At 38.1% G+C, this 21023-nt stretch overlaps 1 protein-coding gene, 1 long non-coding RNA gene and 1 other non-coding gene across 10 annotated transcripts in view; 1 reads left to right on the forward strand and 2 right to left on the reverse strand.

Moving 5' to 3' along the window:
• Window positions 1–9533, forward strand: part of LOC140469409 (uncharacterized) — a 28352-nt gene extending 18819 nt beyond the window's left edge. Inside the window, exons 2-3 of the long non-coding RNA XR_011956097.1 lie at window positions 9005–9096; window positions 9351–9533. This is a non-coding gene — a long non-coding RNA (uncharacterized lncRNA). The remainder of the gene's footprint in view (window positions 1–9004; window positions 9097–9350) is intronic.
• The window catches only part of LOC140469406 (disabled homolog 2-interacting protein-like), a 705419-nt gene that overhangs the window by 37566 nt on the left and 646830 nt on the right, over window positions 1–21023 (reverse strand). For all 8 annotated transcript variants that reach the window (XM_072565892.1, XM_072565890.1, XM_072565891.1 and 5 more), the window contains 4 exons: window positions 17919–18155; window positions 15935–16136; window positions 9316–9497; window positions 1749–2619 (listed from right to left, as the gene is read on the reverse strand). In XM_072565892.1, the coding sequence (XP_072421993.1) occupies window positions 1749–2619; window positions 9316–9497; window positions 15935–16136; window positions 17919–18155 (1492 nt within the window). The remainder of the gene's footprint in view (window positions 1–1748; window positions 2620–9315; window positions 9498–15934; window positions 16137–17918; window positions 18156–21023) is intronic.
• Window positions 19326–19428, reverse strand: LOC140469714 (U6 spliceosomal RNA). Its single transcript, XR_011956222.1, has one exon. It is a non-coding gene; the product is annotated as a U6 spliceosomal RNA (small nuclear RNA).

Consider the following 21023-nt stretch of genomic DNA (forward strand, 5'->3'; position numbering starts at 1 on the left):
CTGTCAGGGCCTGTTTGATTCACTTCAGTGACCTCTGAACTCACTCACTTATCGGCAGTCCTGGGTCACTGCTAGGGCTGAACAGTTGTCAATTCTCTGGATTTGTCTAATGAACAGGGTCATCTTAGCCCCACAAAATTCTGGTCTATGTCTCAATCATATCCCTGTCAACCCGGTGTTTCCCAAAAAAAAATCAACTCTGTTCTCTAAGGCTGCAAAGAATACTGTATCTTTTCTAGAACCTAGATATTTGCCATCACAGATGGGTGGGAGAAAGTGAAGACTGCAGATGCTGGAGGTCAGAGTTGAAAAGTCTGGTGCTGGAAAAGCACAACAGGTCAGGCAGCATCTGAAGAGCAGGACAGCCAACATTTCGCGCATAAGCCCTGCATCAGGAATGACTTCAGGGCTTATGTCTGAAATGTTGATTCTCCTGCTCTTCGGATGCTGCTTGACCTGCTGCGCTTTTCAAGTGCCACACTTTTCACCACAGACTGATGTCAAACAGTGAAGCAATACTTAAAAGGTAAATGAACCAAAGCAGGATATGCCCCAAATACAGTTCTTTGATTTTACTTTCAATAATCCCAGCAACAGAACCAGAATACTTGGCTTTTGTTTAGTCATCATTGTTTCTGAAACATTAGTGAATTATCAATTTGTAATCTTTAACCCCTGCACGTTATAAATATTATTTGAGTTTCTTCAATCTCAGATGTAGGGTGCTGTGGTTATTTGGTACATTCGGGTGCATTATGTTCACTTTATCTGACTGGACTGCGACCTATTGATTTGCTACAAATTAGATTTCTATGTCATTGGTGAATAGCTTGATCGATACCCTCACTCATGTAATTACAATGAAAGTCAAATTCATTGCCAAACCTCAATTGTTAAACCAACAGCCAGAAGATCTTGTGTCACACATTTCCGTGGACTCATTCAGGCCCAAAGCTTGAAGTTGACAGCCTGCATTTACACAGCACATTTATCATGGGAAACTGTTCCTAAGCTCTTTGCAGAGGTATAATGTAAAAATATGAGTACTGAGCCAAAGGACATTTTAAGAGAAATGACCAATAGTTTAGTTGAAACTGGATTTTACAACATCCTCTAAGTTGTAAGTAGTTAATAGAGTAAAAGTATTATATGCAGTGTTTCAGATCATTTTATTAGATCTGTGTAGCAAACAGAATGAAGGACACATTCTCCATGGTCTTAAAACGAGAGGGAATATAAATCTGTTGATTGTAACATTGATACATTTCCTGTGACTTATCAGTTTGTATGGCAGTGCTTGTTTCATCAATATATATCTCACCAACTTAACTTACAAAATAAATGCCAAAATACATACGGCTATAAATATGTCTATATTATAAAATGTAGACTTTGCAAGGTGAATTATATCTCCTTCAGTTTCTCTTTTCAGTAATGCACGTGCAAGTGACATAATGCAAATTTATGTTTATCCATATATAGATCAATGTTGATAATATTGCTCAGCAAAAGATAACAGAATCTTTGAGCAATGTAAGAATGACAGTGAAGGTCAAACCTTGATCTAACGTGCTTTTACTGGAAAGCCAGTGCTTTATTACAAGTGTTATGGAGCTACTCCTTTCATTGCATCTTTAAACTGATTGTTTTTAAGATGTTAATATAGCACAACAACAACAACAACTTAATTCTAAACCTATATTTACATTCCTCAAAATATGTTGCTTATTGATGATAAAGCCACTGACCTGCTTTTGTATTGTGCGTTGTTTCATTTCAGGACTGTCCCCTTTAGATGATGATGATTGCTGCCGCAGCTTTGTGCCAGTGCTTGGCCATTCTGATGAGGACGGTGTAATACCTCCACTAGAAGGCCTTGGATACTGAGGGGGGTTGAATAATAAAGCTGGTGGTGTCCTGCCTCTAGCTGTTGGTGGAGGTTGGTCTATTCGGCGTTGTGGACCTGCACTGTTCTGACGTGGTACTACACTCTGAGGAACCTTCTCTGTTAAGGAAAGCTGTCTTCTTGTGAATTCTCCAGAACGCCTGGTAAAGTCTTCTGTGCTTGTATGGCTAAGAAAAGTGGATTTGTTGGCTGCCAGTTCTTCATTATTGCTGTGGGAGCTAATAGAGCTGAGGCATTCTGATCCTGAGTCTGCCACTCCACGTGGTGAAACTAGAATACCTGCTGCCATCTGGTACACTGGGTTTTGGAAAGATAATGGTGCCAGAAGTTGTGGTCTTCCTGGTGTGCCATCTGCATTAGGTGTGCTTGCTGTTTGTCCAGGCTTACGTCCTACATTCCCAACCCCAGTTGACGCTGCATTTTGAGGGGGTCTTGGAGGCCACATTGTCTGTAAATGGCCACTGGATCCTTGACTGTCATTTAGGGAATCACCTGTATTGGGAGCACTTGTTGTACTGTCCAAACTGCGGTTCTCTTGCAAATCAACCATTGATATGCTCTTGTTACCATTTGGCATTTGTTGCTCTGCTTCATTGGCTTCGGAATAGCTTGAGCTGCGAGCAGGGGATGGCTGTACTGCAGAGGACTTTGTGACAAAAAACAAGTCCTTGTTTTCTGGGGTAGGAGACGGTAACCTTGTACAATCTAATAAACTGAAAGGGGAAGAAATCAGAAAACATATGGAGTTTCTTTGATTTTTTTTGTTGAATTAGTTAATTAACCATATACATTACTTTGCTTAACTTATTTTTTAAAAAGTTAGCTTAAAACATACAGAAAAAAAGGAACAAAATTTTGGAAAAAATGACTTCTATCTTACTTACATTCTTGTGTATCCACCAGAAAGCTAAATTTTCAACATCAATTTATTTATCTGGGAACAGTGAAAACTATTTTTTAAAATAATTTCACACATTTCACTTTCTTGTTGTTACTTTCAAAGGTTTATGGTTAAATGACATGTTAGATTTCTAGCGATTTTTAAAAAAAGTTGTTTCCTGTAATTGATTTTAAACTATTTTTAAGAATCAATTACACCTAAATATGCTAGAACTCATTTTTCTTTTGGAAATTTTCTCAGTTCTTTTGCCAAGTGTATATAGTTGTTGGATAAAAAAAATAAGATTTTATTTTGAGAAAATCTAATTTAGCTTGTTATTGATGTTGAACTGAAATCTACAGTTTACATTCTTAGTTGCCAACCTTAAGCTAGGTTTTACAAGGCTTCCAGTGGAAGAACTACAGAATTAAGTAGCAGCTGAAACTGGATCCTCATTAAGTGACTCAGATGGACTTTTGTCTTAGGAGAATACAAATTGGCTGACTTAGTGCAATGTTGCATTTGAGTGTAACTTATAGTAGGGTGCCCAAGTAAACTGATTAAGAGGAAAAGGCAGTATGTGACAAGTACTCTGTTGTTTTTAACATTTCCTAAACAGTTTTCAGCCTAAGGGATTGATTCTTACTCTGTTACAGGAGAAGAAAGGTTATTTGGTCAGTAACTAATGCTTATTATATTAGAAATTGCTGTTCAAGGACTCTTCGTGAATTTCTGCAGTGCATCTTGTAAGTGGTACTGCTGCTACTGAGTGTCAATGCTGGATGTCTGCCTGAACCATAATGTGGCCAGCGTTGTTGCTGAATGCAAAACAAAGGAAATTGAGTAGATTTTTAAACTACATAGTTGAAGCAAGAAATCAAATTTGAGAAGATATGGTGATTCAGAGATACAAAGTCTTATTAATATGGGAAATTATAAACAGATTGTGACAGAAATGGATCAAGCTAAAGACTGCACACAGCATTCAAACAAAACAGATAAACAGAGTGCAAATAGAAATGAATTAGTAAGATCGTAGGATTACAGAAACATGATTGCAGAATGACATGGATTAGGATGTGAATTTTGACAGTATAAAATATTTAAGAATGAAAGAAAAATAGGAAAAAGTTGGAGCATGGCTCTCTTAGTTAATGATGGTATTAGTATAATCGAGGGATAAGCCAAATTCAGATTGTTGAAACCATTTTGGTAGAGGTGAAGAAGGCAAGAAATCACTGTGGACGTGGTATACAGGCCCCAGGTCAGTAACCACATGGTAAGGTGGAGCATAAAGGAAGAGAGGTGGATGAGGGTAGAGCAGTGGATGTAGTGTACATGGATTTTAGTAAGGCATTTGATAAGGTTCCCCATGGTAGGCTTATGCGGAAAGTCAGGAGGCATGGGATAGAGGGAAATTTGGCCAATTGGATAGAAAACTGGCTAACCGGTCGAAGTCAGAGAGTAGTGGTAGATGGTAAATATTCAGCCTGGAGCCCAGTTACAAGTGGAGTTCCGCAGGGATCAGTTCTGGGTCCTCTGCTGTTTGTAATTTTTATTAATGACTTGGATGAGGGAGTCGAAGGGTGGGTCAGTAAATTTGCAGATGATACGAAGATAGGTGGAGTTGTGGACAGTGATGAGGGCATTTGTCGTTTGCAAAGGGACTTAGATATGATGCAGAGCTGGGCTGAGGAGTGGCAGATGGAGTTCAACCCTGCCAAGTGTGAGGTTGTCCATTTTGGAAGAACAAATAAGAATGCGGAATACAGGGTTAATGGTAAGGCTCTTAGTCAGGTGGAGGAACAGAGGGATCTTGGGGTCTATGTACATAGATCTTTGAAAGTTGCCACTCAGGTGGATAGAGCTTGTAAGAAGGCCTATGGTGTATTATCGTTCATTAGCAGAGGGATTGAATTCAAGAGTCGTGAAGTGATGTTGCAGCTGTACAGGACTTTGGTTAGGCCACAGTTGGAGTACTGTGTGCAGTTCTGGTCGCCTCACTTTAGGAAAGATGTGGAAGCTTTCCTATCAAAGAGGGTGCAGAGAAGATTTACCAGGATGTTGCCTGGAATGGAGAATAGGTCGTCTGAGGATAGGTTGAGAGTTCTCGGCCTTTTCACGTTTGGAACGGCGAAGGATGAGGGGTGACTTGATAGAGGTTTATAAGATGATCAGAGGAATAGATAGAGTAGACAGTCAGTAACTTTTTCCCCGGGTACAACAGAGTGTTACAAGGGGACATAAATTTAAGGTGAAGGGTGGAAGGTATAGGGGAGATGTCAGGGGTGGGTTCTTTACCCAGAGAGTGGTGGGGGCATGGAATGCGCTGCCCGTGGGAGTGGTGGAGTCAGAATCATTGGCGACCTTTAAGCGGCATTTGGATAGGTACATGGATGGGTGCTTAATCTAGGATAGAAGTTCGGCACAACATCGTGGGCCGAAGGGCCTGTTCTGTGCTGTATTGTTCTATGTTCTATGTTCTATAGAGGTATGATGATAATCATTGGTGACTTTAATCTGCACATCGACGAGAAAGTTGGTGAGTTCATAGAGTGTTTTCAGAGTACCTTCTTAGAACAGCATGTCCAATCACTGAATAGATATGCTATATCTGGTACTGTGCAATGAAATAGGATTGATTAATGATGTCATAGTGAAGGCACCTCTACATAGTGGCAAGCATAATATGAATGAACTTTATATTTAAGTCAATAGAGACAGCAGTGGGTTTTGAGACTTTTTAAAAATGTAAGTATGGGAAATATGAAGGCATGAAAGCAAAGCTGGAAAAAAATGAATTGACAAATTCGGTAAAAGGATAGGACAGTAGAGAGGCAGTAACTCTAAGGGGACATTTCTGAATACACAGAAGAAATATATTACAACAAATCAGAACCACCATCCATGGCTAACTAGAAACTTTATTGATTACACATTTTTAAAAATTTTAGCTTGGTGCTAAGAAAAATGGCAGTCAGAATATTGGACAGAGTATAAACTACAAAGAATGACCAAAGATTAATAAAGAAGGAAAAAGGGGAGAACACAAGAAAACTAGATAGATTGTAAGTCTGATCAGACTTACAAAATCAGATTGTAAGAAATAATACAAGTATTGAAGAGTTAACAAAGTGAGCATTGGACCTACAAAAAGTGAATTCAGAAAATTAATAATGGAAGATAAGGAAATGACAGAATAATTCAACAGGTACTTTGTACCAGTCTTTACTAGAGTGTATATAGGTAATATCCCAGAAACAGTGATAAATCAAAAACTGGAAGGGAGGCAGGAACTCAGGAAAATCACAATCACCAAAGAAGTGGTACTGAGTAAGTTATTGGAGTGGAGGGCTACATCTTGAAGTCTTAAAACAAGTGGCTAGTGAGATATTTGATACATTGGGTTTAATTTTCAAGAACTCCCTGAATTTGAGGAAGATCACAAATATAACTGAACTTTTCAAAAAAAAGAGGGAGACAAAATAGGAAACTGTGGGCCAATTAGCTTAACATCTGTTAGAGGGAAAATGTTAGAATCTATTACTAAAAAGGTAGCAGGTCACTTTGATAAGTTCAAAGTAATCAAGTAGAGTCAGCATGGTTTTATTAAAGGAAATGACATTTGACTAATATATTAGAGTTTTTTTAGGAGATAACTAAAACAGTGAGCTAGAAATCATTTGATAAAGTATCCCATCAAAGGTTATTCTGGAAAATAGAATATCATGGGGTGAGGGTAGAATTTGGCATTGACAGAAGCTTAGCTAACCAGAAGCAGAGACTAGGTATCTATGAGTCTTTTTCAAATTGGCAAAATGTAAAGAATAGGTAAAAGTGAGGACTGCAGATGCTGGAGATCAGAGTCTAGATTAGAGTGGTGCTGGAAAAGCACAGCAGGTCAGGCAGTATCCGAGGAGCAGGAAAATGTAAAGATAGTGCACCAATGAGATTGGTGCTGGTACTTCAACTATTTACAATTTATATAAATGATTTAGATGAAGGGATGGAAGGTAGTGGTTGTGAAATTTGCTGATAACCAATGAAAGGTAGGACAGTAGGTCATGAAGAGGACATGGGTTACAAAAAGATATAGATAGGTGAAATAAATGGGCAGAGATGTGGAAAAATGTGGGAAAGAATGGAATTATCCATTTGGTAAGAAGCATAAAGTAACATTATAAATGGTGAGATGTAAATTGTACAGCTCTGCGATGCAGAGGGAGTCACCCATTAAAATTGGAGATTAGATGAAATGCTTTCAAGGGTCATAGGTGTTTGGAACTCTCTTCCTGCAAATATAGTTGAAGCAGAAGTAGATAGATGTCAAGCAGAATGGTGAAAGTTTGTCATGGTTATGCAAGAATGTAGATTTCAGGTTTCAATTAGATCAGCCATGATCTTACTGAATGTCAGAGCAGGCTTAATGGCCTACCCCTGCTCTTAATTTCTATGTTTGTACAAAGTTCTTCATTGATATAAGGTGCCATGGGAAGCAATCATCCTCTGCCATCTCATTTGTGTAACTGTATTTCATCCATAAGCTCAGAAAATGGTTGAGGGTAGGTTTTTCAACCAGGAGTGGTATTGTACTCAATCTTGAACCCTCCTTACCTGATGCTCTATCATATACTTTTCATTGGCTGATGATCAGGATTAAGAAGCTTCCTTAACCAACATGCACACAGGCCAATTGCAGTGTCATTTCATGATTACTCAAGGACAGCTACAATCTCAAACTTGAACCCAACCAATGGGAAGGGAAGAAATATGGTTTGATTTTTATCTTCAATTTGTAAAAAGTCAAAAAATATTCCAACGAAAGTAATCCATTATTACAAAATATGTGATCATTTGGTAATCAATACAAAAGAAGCCAAACTACTAAAAATTTGAATGTTGTCTTCATGATGGAGGCATTAAATGCTGACACTAATGGAAACCTTCCCCACCACCTAATGTGATGTTAGGATGTTTACATTTTAACTTATGGGCTTACCTTTAATGAAAATAAGTGAGCAACTAATTATCAAAAAGCAGTTGTTTTACATGAGGAAAAAAAAATGCAAAGTGCAGGATCTGTAAGCCTATGAAAAATATTCCATTGGTTAAAATTCATATTCCAGCTGCCCGCAATCGCGCAAATACCACTCACCACAAAACAAGAGGTCTTAGAAATTGTTTTTAAGAAGCACTCAAAAAGTGCACCCTGATTTGAAAATGTCACTGTGACTGGAAAGTCACTTGCTTTATTGTGTTGTCAAAGGCTTCTATTTGTAACCGTTAGAATCCACACTCAGCAAATGTGTCTGTGAAGTGAGAAGAAAAACTTGAATAGGTCAGTCAAGAACCTTTCTCGTTTAAAAAAAAACCCAAGCAGAGAAATGGAGCGAAAGCCTAATGTTAGCTTAAAGGTTGATTGCACATTTGTCAATTTTACCCTCTCTCTCCATTCCCCACTGACAACTGTGAAGGAAAAAAACATACCTTGCACATTGTGTTGGAACAACAGAGAAAGGCTAATTGCTAAATAACAGAATTTGTAAAGTTCTTCTCATTTCTTTGGAATTCCTTCCAGAAATGCTTTTCACCTCTCTTTCCATGTGCCCTCTTCTCTAAGGTGTATTTCATGCAGTTTTCGAGTATTTTATTTAAATTTAAATGTCTCTTGCCTTCTGAGAATTCAGTTTACAGTTGCATGAACCTGATGTGCAATTATTTCTCAGCAGAGCCATTTGTTTGAAAGATTCCTGATGATGGGAAGTCTCTTATAATTCCCACTTATTTAAGTGATAACTTTGGCTTGTCAGGAGTGTGCAAGGCCATAAACAGTTCTTATCCTGTAGCTTCCATATTTAAATCAACATAAGTTACAGCAAGTGCAGAAAATCTGAAATAAAAACAGCAAATGCTCACATCAGCACATGCAAAAAGAACGAAAATACATTAAAATATGGGTCTGCACCTGAAATGTTAACAAATCTATTCTTGTTTGGAATGTTGATGGACCTGCTGAGTAGTCCTAGAATTTTTGAAGCATTTATTATTAGACTATAAGAATTGATTTAAAATAAATGTTGATTGTGTTTTTTGGTTTTCTTGTGTTTCTTGATTTGGGTTTTTTGTACTTAAAATAAGGACTTCTACCTCAGAACTGCACACTATATCAGCCTCAATTTTAAAGGACATTTTGAAAAGAAGTTTTTTCTTAAACACAGGGTGGATCATTATCAGCAAAAACTACAAAATGGAGAATCGAACAAACAGTTTGAAGGTTCTAAGTTTACAATCAAGAGGCTAAATCATTAAGGTAATACTTGAAATAAATTTCTAACTCATTATTACTGTTTTTCCTACAGAAAAGCAATGAAAGAATAACAAGTACAAATGCCATATTATCAATTTAAATTGTTTCAGCTAAATTTCTCCTAGCAATCTTTGTTACATTATTTTAATAGTTTGAGAGTGAACTGTTGAGATTAACTACAAAATGGCAGCTACAATAAACTGCAATTATGTTTTCACTTACCCACTAAATTCATTATCTATCACCATCTTCTGCAGGCCTGACGATATGCTGCTATTGGAGGGATTTGGTGTTGAGGTGCATGGGTCAGAGGTCGTTGGCACAGGTACAGCTCCTGGGTTGGTCAGCACAGTGTTGACATCTCTTAAAATGCGAGGCAAGGGGCCAAGCTTTGTTGAAGTTGCCTGTAGAAATAAACATTCATCTTTATAGAACACAAACATGTGTGCAAGTGATTTATTGAAATGTGGAAAAAGAATTAAGTTCATGAGGTTGCCAAACCAATAATTTGAGTAATGAATGATACAAAAAGGGAATATGTGTTCTAAGGAAAGGACACACAAACCAGAGAAACAGAAATCCTTTCTAAACTCATGAATTCAAAGTTCTGACTGACTTGAGGATTAGATAAACAAGGCAGATTTCCTTTTTAATATGAGTAAGGGCAAACAATTACATCTTGGGAAGCATGCAGCTATAGCAGAATGTTTGCTGTTTGGGTTTGGTAGAAGTTGACATCCTGTTGAAGAGGATCCAGTTTCTATATTTTTTTCAACAGGGGAAAAGTGGCATTTAGTTGATAGTTTTAGCCTTTATCACCTCACCTCATTTATCTCAGCAGTCTTCTATTAATATCTAACTTGCTGTAAAATGTCTATTTCTTTTTTATCTTCATTAAGGCTTTCCTTAGCAATATTATCTTTAGCTGCCTTTTATTGTGCATTTCAGACTATTTGAATATGTAGATCTGGTGAAGGCTAAACATGATATGCATCTCTTTCTGCTGTAAATGGAGATACTTTTTCAATATCTTTCTACCCTCCCTTTCCAACAAATTTTTGCTTATTCATTTCTTCTTGAATCTTTGAAACATTAGCATATGAAATTCTCTATTCTACCTTTATAATCTCATCTCTCGTGCAATTCTTTTGGAAATTAAGCTTGAAAGTTAAATATGCAGAGAATGGAGTCTTGGGGAACTACCTATATCTTTAATTCAAGTGAGTAGCAGGTTTTGTTTTTAATGATTTGACAATAATTTAGAAAATGCAGTAGGTTAATATTGAAATTAAAAGTGAAGAACTTATAAACAAAGTAACCACTTTAAAATACATTCACTGAATTCTACATTCAACTTTACCAAAATTCCTAGTGGAGTTACTTTTTGTATCTCTTATGGAAATTTCCATTGTTTTGATACATCTCAAAAACGAGTAAACCATATGTACCCCATGTTTTGACGGAAATTGCCCCAACAATTCAAAGTTAAATTTGCCTGATTTCTGATCACGACTATTAAGCTAAACCTTTGTGATGCCTTTCAAACCACATTAACAAATCAAGTCTGTGGGCCCTTCTTGCCAACTAAGTTTCCACTTCCAAATTTATAATAAAAATTAGCTGTTAAACATATGACACAATGACACACTCCTGCCAGTAGAAGCTTTGCAGCATCTCAGCTCTGGCTGTTCCAGATCCAATATTGTAACGCAACTGTAAGATTTTAAAATAGGAAACTTCAAAACAGCTGCACATCCTTCTTCAATTAGCCACCACTTCCTCAGTCCGCCTTACATTTGATCCAAGTTTCTGTCCTCGCCAGTGGAATTGGAGATGGATTAGTATCTAAATACAAACTGTACAGTATATTGATTTATTGAAGACAAATACAGAGCATAATGAGTATCTGATGCCATGTAAACAAAACCTCACAATACAAAGCATAGAACTAATCATCAAATCCAATGTCAATTATGGAGTCATAGAGATGTACAGCACGGAAACAGAACCTTCGGTCCAACTCGTCGATGCCAACCAGATATCCCAACCCAATCTCGTCCTACCTGCCAGCATCCAGCCCATATCCCTCCAAACTATTCCTATTCATATACCCATCCAGATGCCTTTTGAATACTGCAATCAAACTAGTCTCCATCACTTCCTCTGGCAGCTCATTCAATACACGTACCACCCTCTGTGTGAAAGAGTTGCCCCTTCGGTCTCTTTTATATCTTTCCTCTCTCACCCTAAACCTATGCCCTCTAGTTCTGGACTCCCTCCACCAGGGAAGAGGCTTTGTCTATTTATCCTATCCATGCCCCTCATGATTTTATAAACCTCTAAGGTCACCGCTCAGCCTCCGACGCTCCAGGGAAAACAGCCCCAGCCTGTTCAATCCCTCCCCATAGCTCAAATCCTCCAACCCTGGCAACATCCTTGGAAATCTTTTCTGAACCCTTCCAGGTTTCACAACATCCTTCCAGTAGGAGAGAGACCAGAATTGAATGCAATATTCCAAAAGTGGCCTAACCAATGTCCTGTACAGTCACAACATGACCTCCCAACTCCTGTGCTCAATACTCTGACCAATAAAGGAAAGCATACCAAACATCTTCTTCACTACCCTATCTACTTGGGACTACACTTTCAAGGACTTATGAACCTGCATTCCAAGGTCTCCTTGTCCAGCATCACTCCCTCAGACCTTACCATTAAGTGTATAAGTCCTGCTAAGATTTACTTTCCCAAAATGCAGCACCTCACATTTATCTAAATTAAACTCCAACTGCCACTCCTTAGCTCATTGGCCCATCTGATCAAGATCCTGTCGTAACCATCTTCACTGTGCACTACACCTCCAATTTTGGTGTCATCTGTAACCTTATTAAGCATACCTCTTATGCTCCAAATCATTTATATAAATGACAAAAAGTAGTGGACCCAGCTCCGACCCTTGTGGCACTCCACTGGTCACAGGCCTCCAGTCTGAAAAACAACCCTCTATCACCACCCTCTGTCTTCTACCTTTGAGCCAGTTCTGTATCCAAATGGCTAATTCTCCCTGTATTCCATGGGATCTGACATTGCTCACCAGTCTCCCATGGAGAACCTTGTCGAACACCTTACTAAAGTCCATATAGATCATGTCCACTGCTCTGCCCTCATCAATCCTCTTTGTTACTTCCTCAAAAAACTCAATCAAGTTTGTGAGACATGATTTCCCATGCACAAAGCCATGTTGACTATCCCGAATCAGTCCTTGCCTTTCCAAATACATGGTACATCCTGTCCATCAGGATTCCCTCCAACTACCGACGTCAGGCTCACTGGTCTATAGTTCCCTGCCTTGTCCTTACCACCGTTCCTAAACGGTGACACCACGTTAGCCAACTTCCAGACTTCTGGCACCTCATGTGTGGCTATCGAGGATACAAATATCCAGACTTCTGGCACCTCATGTGTGGCTATCGAGGATACAAATATCTCAGTAAGAGTCCCTAGCTTCTCTCAGAGTTCCAGGGTACACCTGATCAGGTCCTGGGGATTTATCCATTTTTGTGTGTTTCAAGACATCCAGCACTTCTTCCTCTGTAATAAGAACATTTTTCAAGAAGTCACCATCTATTTCCCTACATTCTATATCTTCCATGTCTTTTTCCACAGTAAATACTGATGCAAATACTCGTTCAGTATCTCCCCTATCTCCTGTGGCTCCACACAAAGGCCACCTTGCTGATCTTTGAGGGGCCCTATTCTCTCCCTAGTTAGCAGTTTGTCCTCAATGTATTTGTAAAAACCCTTTGGATTCTCCTTAATTCTATTTGCCAAAGCTATCTCATGTCCCCTTTTTCCCCCTTAAGCATACTCCTACTGCCTTTATACTCTTCTAAGGATTCATTCGAGCTATCTTGTTTATACCTGTCATATGCTTCTTTTTCTTAACCAAACCCTTAATTTCTTTCATCATCCAGCATTCCCTACACCTACTAGCCTTTCCTTTCACCCTAACAGGAATAAACTATCTCTCGACTCTTGTTATCTCATTTCTGAAGGCTTCCCATTTTCGAGCCATCCCTTTAACTATGAACATCCACCCCCCGATCAACTTTTGAAAGTTCTTGCCTAATAACATCAAAATTAGCCTTCATCCATTTAGAACTTCAATTTTTAGATCCAGTCTATCCTTTTCCATCACTATTTTGAAACTAACAAAATTATGGTTGCTGGCCCCAAACTGCTCCCCCACTGACACCTCAGTCATTTGCCCTGTCTTTTCTCCCCCAAGAGTACGTCACGTTTGCACCTTCTCTCGTAGGTACATCCACATACTGAATCAGAACATTTTCTTGTACACACTTAACAAATTCCTCTCCATCTAAACCCTTAACACTATGGCAGTCCCAGTTTATGTTTGGAAAGTTAAAATCCCCGACCATAACTACCCTATTATTCTTACAGACAACAGAGATCTCCTTATAAGTCTGCTTCTCAATTTCCCTCTGACTATAATATAAGGTGATCATCCTTTTCTTAGTTCTCAGTTCAACCCAAATAACTTCCCTGAATGAATTTCTGGGAATATCCTCCCACAGCACAGTTGTAATATTATCCCTTATCAAAAATGCTACACCCCCTCCTCTCTTGCCTCCCTTTCTGTTCTTCCTGTTGCACTTGTATCCTGGAACATTAAGTTGCCAGTCCTGTCCATCCCTCAGCCACATTTCTGTCATTGCTGTGATATCCCAGTCCCATGTTCCTAACCATGCCCTGTGTTCATCTGACCTCCTGGTTAGGCCTCTTGCATGGAAATAAATGCAGTTTAATTTATCAGTCCTACCTTGTTCTCTGCTTTGTACCTGCATGCCCTGATTGTTTGGTTCACTCCTTTTCTCAACTACCAGTTTCAGATTGATCTCTTTCCTCACTATCTCCCTGAGTCCCACCCCCCCACCTTACTAGTTTAAATCCTCCTGAGCAGCTCTAGCAAATCTCCCTGCCAGTGTATTAGTCCCCTTCCAATTCAGGTGCAATCAGCTGTTCTTGTACACATCATTTCTACCCTAGAAGAGATTGCAAATGATCTAGAAATGTGAATCTTTCTCCCATACACCAGCTCCTCAGCCATGTATTCATCTGCACTATCTTCCTATTCCTACCCTCACTAGCTCACAGCACCGAGAATAATCCAGATATTACTCTCGAGGATCTCCTTTTTAAATTCCTGCTTAACTCTCTATGTTCTCCCTTCAAAATCTCAACCTTTTCCCTTCCTATGTTGTTGGTTCCAAGGTGCCATCTTCCCCTTGAGAACATTCTGCACACTCAGACATCCTTGATCCTGGCACCAGGGAAGCAACCCACCATTTTGATTTTTTGCTGCTGGCCACAGAAATGTCCTGCGTGGGTTTCCTCTGGGTGCTCCAGTTTCCTCCCACGTTCCAAAGATGTGCAGGTCAGGTGAATTGGCCATGCTAAATTGTCCATAGAGTTAGGTGTGTTAGTCAGAGGGAAATGGGTCTGGGTGGGTTAGTCTTTGGAGGGTCAGTGTGGACTCGTTGGGCTGAAGGGCCTGTTTCCAATCCTCCTCCTGCTCCTCAGATTCTGCCTGAACTGCTGTGCTTTTCCAGCACCACTCTAATCTAGAATCTGGTTTCCAGCATCTACAGTCATTGTTTTTACCTAATCTAAACTACCTGCCTACCTCTCTTACTTTTCCTGGAGTTAACCCATCAATGTGACTGTGTCTGCAACTTTTTTCCCTTCTTATAACTGCCATCCATCACATCCCCTTGTTCTTGTAAATGCCTCATTTTCTCTGTGTCTCCAACCGATCCATTCGATCTGATAGGATTCACAACCAATGCATTTATTGCAGATATAATCTTCAGTAACCCATAAACTCTCCCTAAACTCCTACTTCTGACAAGAAGACCATATCACTCTTCTAAAGGCCATTTCTGCTTCTTCCAACCTACAGACCCAGAAAATAGCACGGTCTTATTCCTCTACAAAACATTGCTCCAGGCTAAATTAATACTTAGGCTTACATTTTTAAGTCTAATCAAGAGACATATCTCAATAAAACATATAATCAAGAAAGAACCCACACTCTACTCACTACCGCAGACTTACAGTAAGGCCACACTTAAAACTATTCACTTGTCTGTTTTTGTGCTGTGACCTCTCTCAAACAGGTTCCTCCAACATTAGGTGTGAATTTTAATGTTGGTTAATTTTCCCAGTCACACTCCAATGTCCAGCGATACATGAATTCAAACTGCAATGACAGTAACTGCGGAGGTTCACTGCTGTGGTAAAAACAATAACTGCAGATACTGGAAACCAAATACTGGATTAGTGGTGCTGGAAGAGCACAGCAGTTCAGGCAGCATCTAACGAGCAGCGAAATCGATGTTTCGGGCAAAAGCCCTTCATCAGGAATCACTGCTGTGTCAGTTAGCAGTGTGGGTTTCTCTCTCTCTCTCTCTCTCTCCCCCCTCCTCCCCCCACACACACACACACACACACACACAGTGCACTGACCTCACCATGTGCTGCCTTTATCTGTTTCTCTCCCTTTTAAAAGTTTTGGTGTTTTGACTTTTTTTTCCCCAAAGTTCCAAAATAATGCAACAATATATAAAATAGTAATTGCTGCTCCTCGAATTCAAGGGAACCACCTCCAACACCTAAAATACCTCAAAAAAAAAGCAGCAGCCTTTTACAGCCAGAAATTTTTCCTGTCCTCCATCTTGGACTCCCTAGGATGCTTCTGATGTGTTGTTATCTGTACCTTAAATCAGCAGATACCATTATTTGAATTAAAGACATGAAAGTACACCTGCTCCATTTGCGAAACCACTTCCCAGAGCAGTGAATGTAGGGTGGAGAGTTCTCGGCCCAGATCAATGTAACCCTCAAATCCCGCTGTATTTGAAATGGTTTCTGGATTGGAAATTTCCAGTAAGAATCGCTGCATGTTGGTCCACTCATGTTCAAGGAACTGATTCATGAAAGACATATACTCTTCTTTGCTACCAAACCTATTGGTTGAGATATGAAAATCAAAATTTTATTTTTTGTTCATAACATCGGTATGTCAACAAAACTCATTGTATAAGTCTATCAACAAAGACATTCTTGGATATTATTGTTGCATGCACTATTGTAAACCGAAAGTGACTCAGTACTGAATTAGATTATTCATAACGGGAACGCAAGACAAAATTTGTGCATTCCAGCTTCAGATCTTAAACATGTTCAAAACACAGACATTTGACCAAATTCACGGAGCACCTTAAGTAAATAAAGTCAATTTTGATTACAGGTTATTATTCAGAACTGATCCTTCCATTGTTGTAATGGACCTTTTACACATAGGAAGGAACACAGGTTCAATGATTTGCTTCTACTTGTTTGGTAGACATGAAAAGACAGGTGGTGACTGATACAATTAGACCAATCAGGAAACAGCCTTTAGAACTTAAATACCAATTGGTGAAAACAGCTGAATCGGGCATTCAGTTCTCAAGTTTGAGGAAATGGAGAGAAATGGTGTGACAAAGATGTGAAGAGAAAGGGGAAACTAAGAGATCATCAGGTGAGTTGTGACAGAGGGGGGCATTTGAAAGTGGGAGTGGGAGTGGGAGTGGGAGTGTGAAAAGGAGAAGGAACTGGACTTTTGATAATGGTTTATTAATTCAGATATTTATACGGCATTGCCATGAAACAAAATGGAGTCTTTTTTTTCTTCCCCCGCCTTCCTCAATTATAACAATTATCAAATGATGAATCTGCTAATGAAGCCTAACATTGCTGGTCTAGGGTTTTAATAGTTTAGAGCAGATTGGTTGCTCTCCTGATTTTTTTTTTGACTGATGGATTTTCTTACTTTGCTTTGATTCATGGCAAAACTTTTTTTGTTTGTTTTAAAGAAAAGGGCTAGTTCATCAATTTTGGGCAATACTTTCTGGTGCTGTTCAAAGGTTAGTTAATGGCAGGCACAGATAGTGTATCAGCAGCTTAGGGCAACAGCTGAAGGAAACAATTTCCAGAAGTAGACAATCGTAACCCTTGGCACACCATTTAATCCAAGACAATGAGACACAGAGATAGCAAAATGACATGAACAATAAAAACATACAGACGAACTATCTGCATTCTGCCCCACACCATAGAAACTATCCTCAGGGATATGGTGAAGCAAAATCAAAAATTTAATTATTTCAGGTGAGTAAAACTTTAAATGTGATTGTGTAACATTGAGGAACTTGTAAAGCAACCCTACTATGTACACCAAATGTTTCTGTAATGGAGCAAATCTAAAGTTCAAACATTAAATGAAATCTAAACCATGACTGTATTACATGAGAATGTCACCTATTTGAGCTTGTATTTATAGCTGTATAGCGTCATTGCCTATGTGGGTTCAGATAAGACTCAATTGCTGAGATTTGGTCTGTCCTAGTCATCATGAAGCAGGGAGGTCTGTCATTGTACATTTGTTTTCTCTGTATGATTGACTGACTACATTGGTTCAAAAGCATGGATAACAGAATATTTATTGCAGCAATCTTTTATCTTTCAAGTGGTAGAGTGAATGAACTGCATATATAAATTTAACTTGTCTGATGAGATACCTAGAGCTATGGAAAAAAGCATGTTACACATTTGCATGCCTATATAGTTATGTGAGGTTTCTAGTGTGTGCACTCACACATTATATTTGCTGTTTTCTTCATAGATTAATTTCAGGCAAAGTATGAAGGCATTTGATTCAGTTAATGTGATGAAATATTTAAATTGAAGCCAACAAAAATACTTACTTTGCAAAATTAGCTAAGTTTTGAGTAACCTTGGCAATTAAAGTCAAAGTGCGGGCTGTGCGGTCATCTGGGTATTCCTGCAGAAGGTTGAAGAGAGAAGGGGACATAATGGCCGGACAGAGGAACCGCAGGAAGAGGGAAGCACTAATTAATCTCTCGCTGATGTCAGGACGTCCACGGTTGCTACACTCCTGTCTCCATGATGCAAACACTTCCTTCAGTTCTCGTGGAAATACGCTGTAGAACAATTTGTTGTAGTCAAGTGAAGTTATTTTCCTTCATTTATATTGTCAGTACTTAAACAGAAAAGAAATATCTTTTAAAGCTAGTGAAAGTCATGCTCATCATCAGAAATGTTAAGATTTTAATAACTAAATTTCTACTTCAGTTTGAAATACTGTATGATTACATAACAAAAATATTATAAGTCAATCACAACACAACAAAAGAAATGAAAACATGTTGCATAAAATTTATGGTAACTCAGTTTTATGCAAGAAAAGTTTACTAAAAATACCAGATGTTCTTATTGTTAAAAAGCTCCTTTAGGATCATATTAACTCAGGTGCAGGAATATACCTTAAGTCTGCTCTATCATTCTAGATCACGGGTGATCATCATCCTCATTGTCATACTTCTACACCATCCCCATATCATTTAGTAACATTAGCAACTAGAAATCTATCAATCTCTGTCTAGTTAATGACTGAGCTTCCACAGTCCTCTGGTGTGAAAATTCCAAAGATTCACCACCATCTGAATGAAGAATTTCCTCCTTATCGTGGTTCTAAATGGCTTGACTTTCATTCTGAGACTGTATCCTCTGGTTCTAGACCCCACATCTAAGAGAAACATACTTTCTGTGTCCGCTCTGGCTATTTCTTTAAGACATTTGTAAGTTTCTATGCAATGAATTCTCATTCTTCTAAACTCCAGAGATTCTACACAATTAAAAAGCTGAATTTAGAACACAGAACAGCGTAGCACAGGAACAGACTCTTTCTTTACTGAATAAGTGTTGTTTGAACTTTTGTTGTGCCCTCCATGATTAATAGTAATGGTGATGTACTTACCCAATGGAGAAATAAGGGCTCTAGTCATTAAAAACACACAATAAATCATGACAGTACTTTTCAGTTTCATTTTGTTGAAGAAATTATGTTGCATTAGTTGCACAATTGATTTTTTGATGATAATTATTGACAAAACTCATAATACATGTCTGTAATAAATATTTAACAATTTATACATAAAAACAGATTAATATTGAAATTGTTAATAATTTATATGTAATGCTCCAGTTTACTTGTAAACAAAGTGACATTTTTTTGTGAACAGTTTTACAATTCGTTGTTTAAAAACTATTTTACGGAGAAGTGTGCATCCAATGATAGTTAACTTTTTTCAAAAAATATGGAATGCTTCACAAATTTGCGTGTTATCCTTGCGCAGGGGCCATGCTAATCTTCTCTGTATCATTCCAACTTTAGTATGTGTGCTGTAAAAGCAGCCACAGATGTCTGTTAAATAAGTATAAAATCTTACTCATATAATAAGGTCCTATCATTTTATATTGGAGTTAGTATTGTGTCTCCTCTATTTTAAAGTTGAAGTGCACAGCTAAATGCTACTGTTTTATCAAAGGGAATTATGAGCTCCCAGCATTGACAGGTCTCTCACTGGTAGAGGGATGTAGCAGATAACATTTTCAAGGACAACAGCATACAAAGGTCATACATCTCCATTTAAGTCCTATTCCCTAAGGGCTACATATCAAAGATAAAAGCACCTTCAAATATTAGCCTGCATTGTAAGTAAGTTTCCATTAATAGTGATATGATTTTCAACCATGTGATTTATAAATAGTTAATAATGATAGAGTTACTAATTAAATTTAATGCACTACACAACCAAAATTAAACTATCCTCTCAAATGTGCAGTGTAAGAATATGAATGAATAACATTTTGACACAGTAATTAACATACTCAGTTATTACCCTGATTTTTGTGATAAATCAATTTTTGCCAGTAAGATATCATGCACGCAACAGTAATCAGTTGATTCTGATTAACAAGAGCTTGAAAAATATTCTTTTGTGTAAGTTTTACAGCACTGCACAGATTAAAGACCTTAACCAAAATCAGTTGTCTTTGATTATGCATTTACCTTTTTTAAATCTAAATTTGTGCATATTAAAAAATAGCCAATGTAAAATATCACAACACCCAATATTTTTTACATGATAAAATTATCATGGCTGTGAAAGATCTGCCCATCTGCATACCAACTAGTAAAGGCTCAAAAGATGCTGCAGGTGAAAATGTCTCGGCAGCTACCTAGTGAACTGGGCGGTGGTAAAGGCTCTGTATAAATAAAAGCCTTTTTCATTATTAAATCACTGCTAACAACTTTAAAGCTGTATAATAATAATGCCATCTGAGTTCATTTTCACATGATAATCCACTGTTATCATGACTGATTGAAAGGTGAAGAGGAAAATTATTTGGGATAAGAGCTGGACAAAAATGTCCGTAAACATACATTAAGGGAAAATGCTTCTCTTTCCAAAGAAATATTTCTTATTGAATACTGGAGTGATAATGATCACAGTCATCTATTGCAAAATAATCCAACCTTGTATACATTTTTAAGCATCTGGTTACTATCAGAATGAATAGAGACATTGCTAATGTTTTATTCGTTAGTTAAAAAATTGTCAAGATGTTAGAACAACTCCTGCAGAAGATTTAAGGGAAAAGTGATGATTCCAAACAATTACCTAGAAAACCTTTCCTCACAGTATTATACACATTCTTCTACAGGTGGACAAGATGCATTCAAGTTTCAAATTACCATTAGATTTCCCTGGCCCCTAATAAAATTAAAATATATTGCTAGTGCTATAAATTCAAACTGGACCCCTGCTAATTTACAATGTATTTCTCCAATAAGCACCAACCTCCCTCCCTAAAGGCTCTTGTGGGTGTACCTTTGTAGGTGTAACTATCCCCATGGATTGCAGCAGTTCAAGAAAATTGCTCACTACCATCTAGTCAAGGGCAATTAGACATGGACAATAAATGCAGACCTTGCCCTCAATGTT

Source organism: Chiloscyllium punctatum, chromosome 49, assembly GCF_047496795.1.
Source record: "Chiloscyllium punctatum isolate Juve2018m chromosome 49, sChiPun1.3, whole genome shotgun sequence".
Taxonomy (NCBI): domain Eukaryota; kingdom Metazoa; phylum Chordata; class Chondrichthyes; order Orectolobiformes; family Hemiscylliidae; genus Chiloscyllium; species Chiloscyllium punctatum.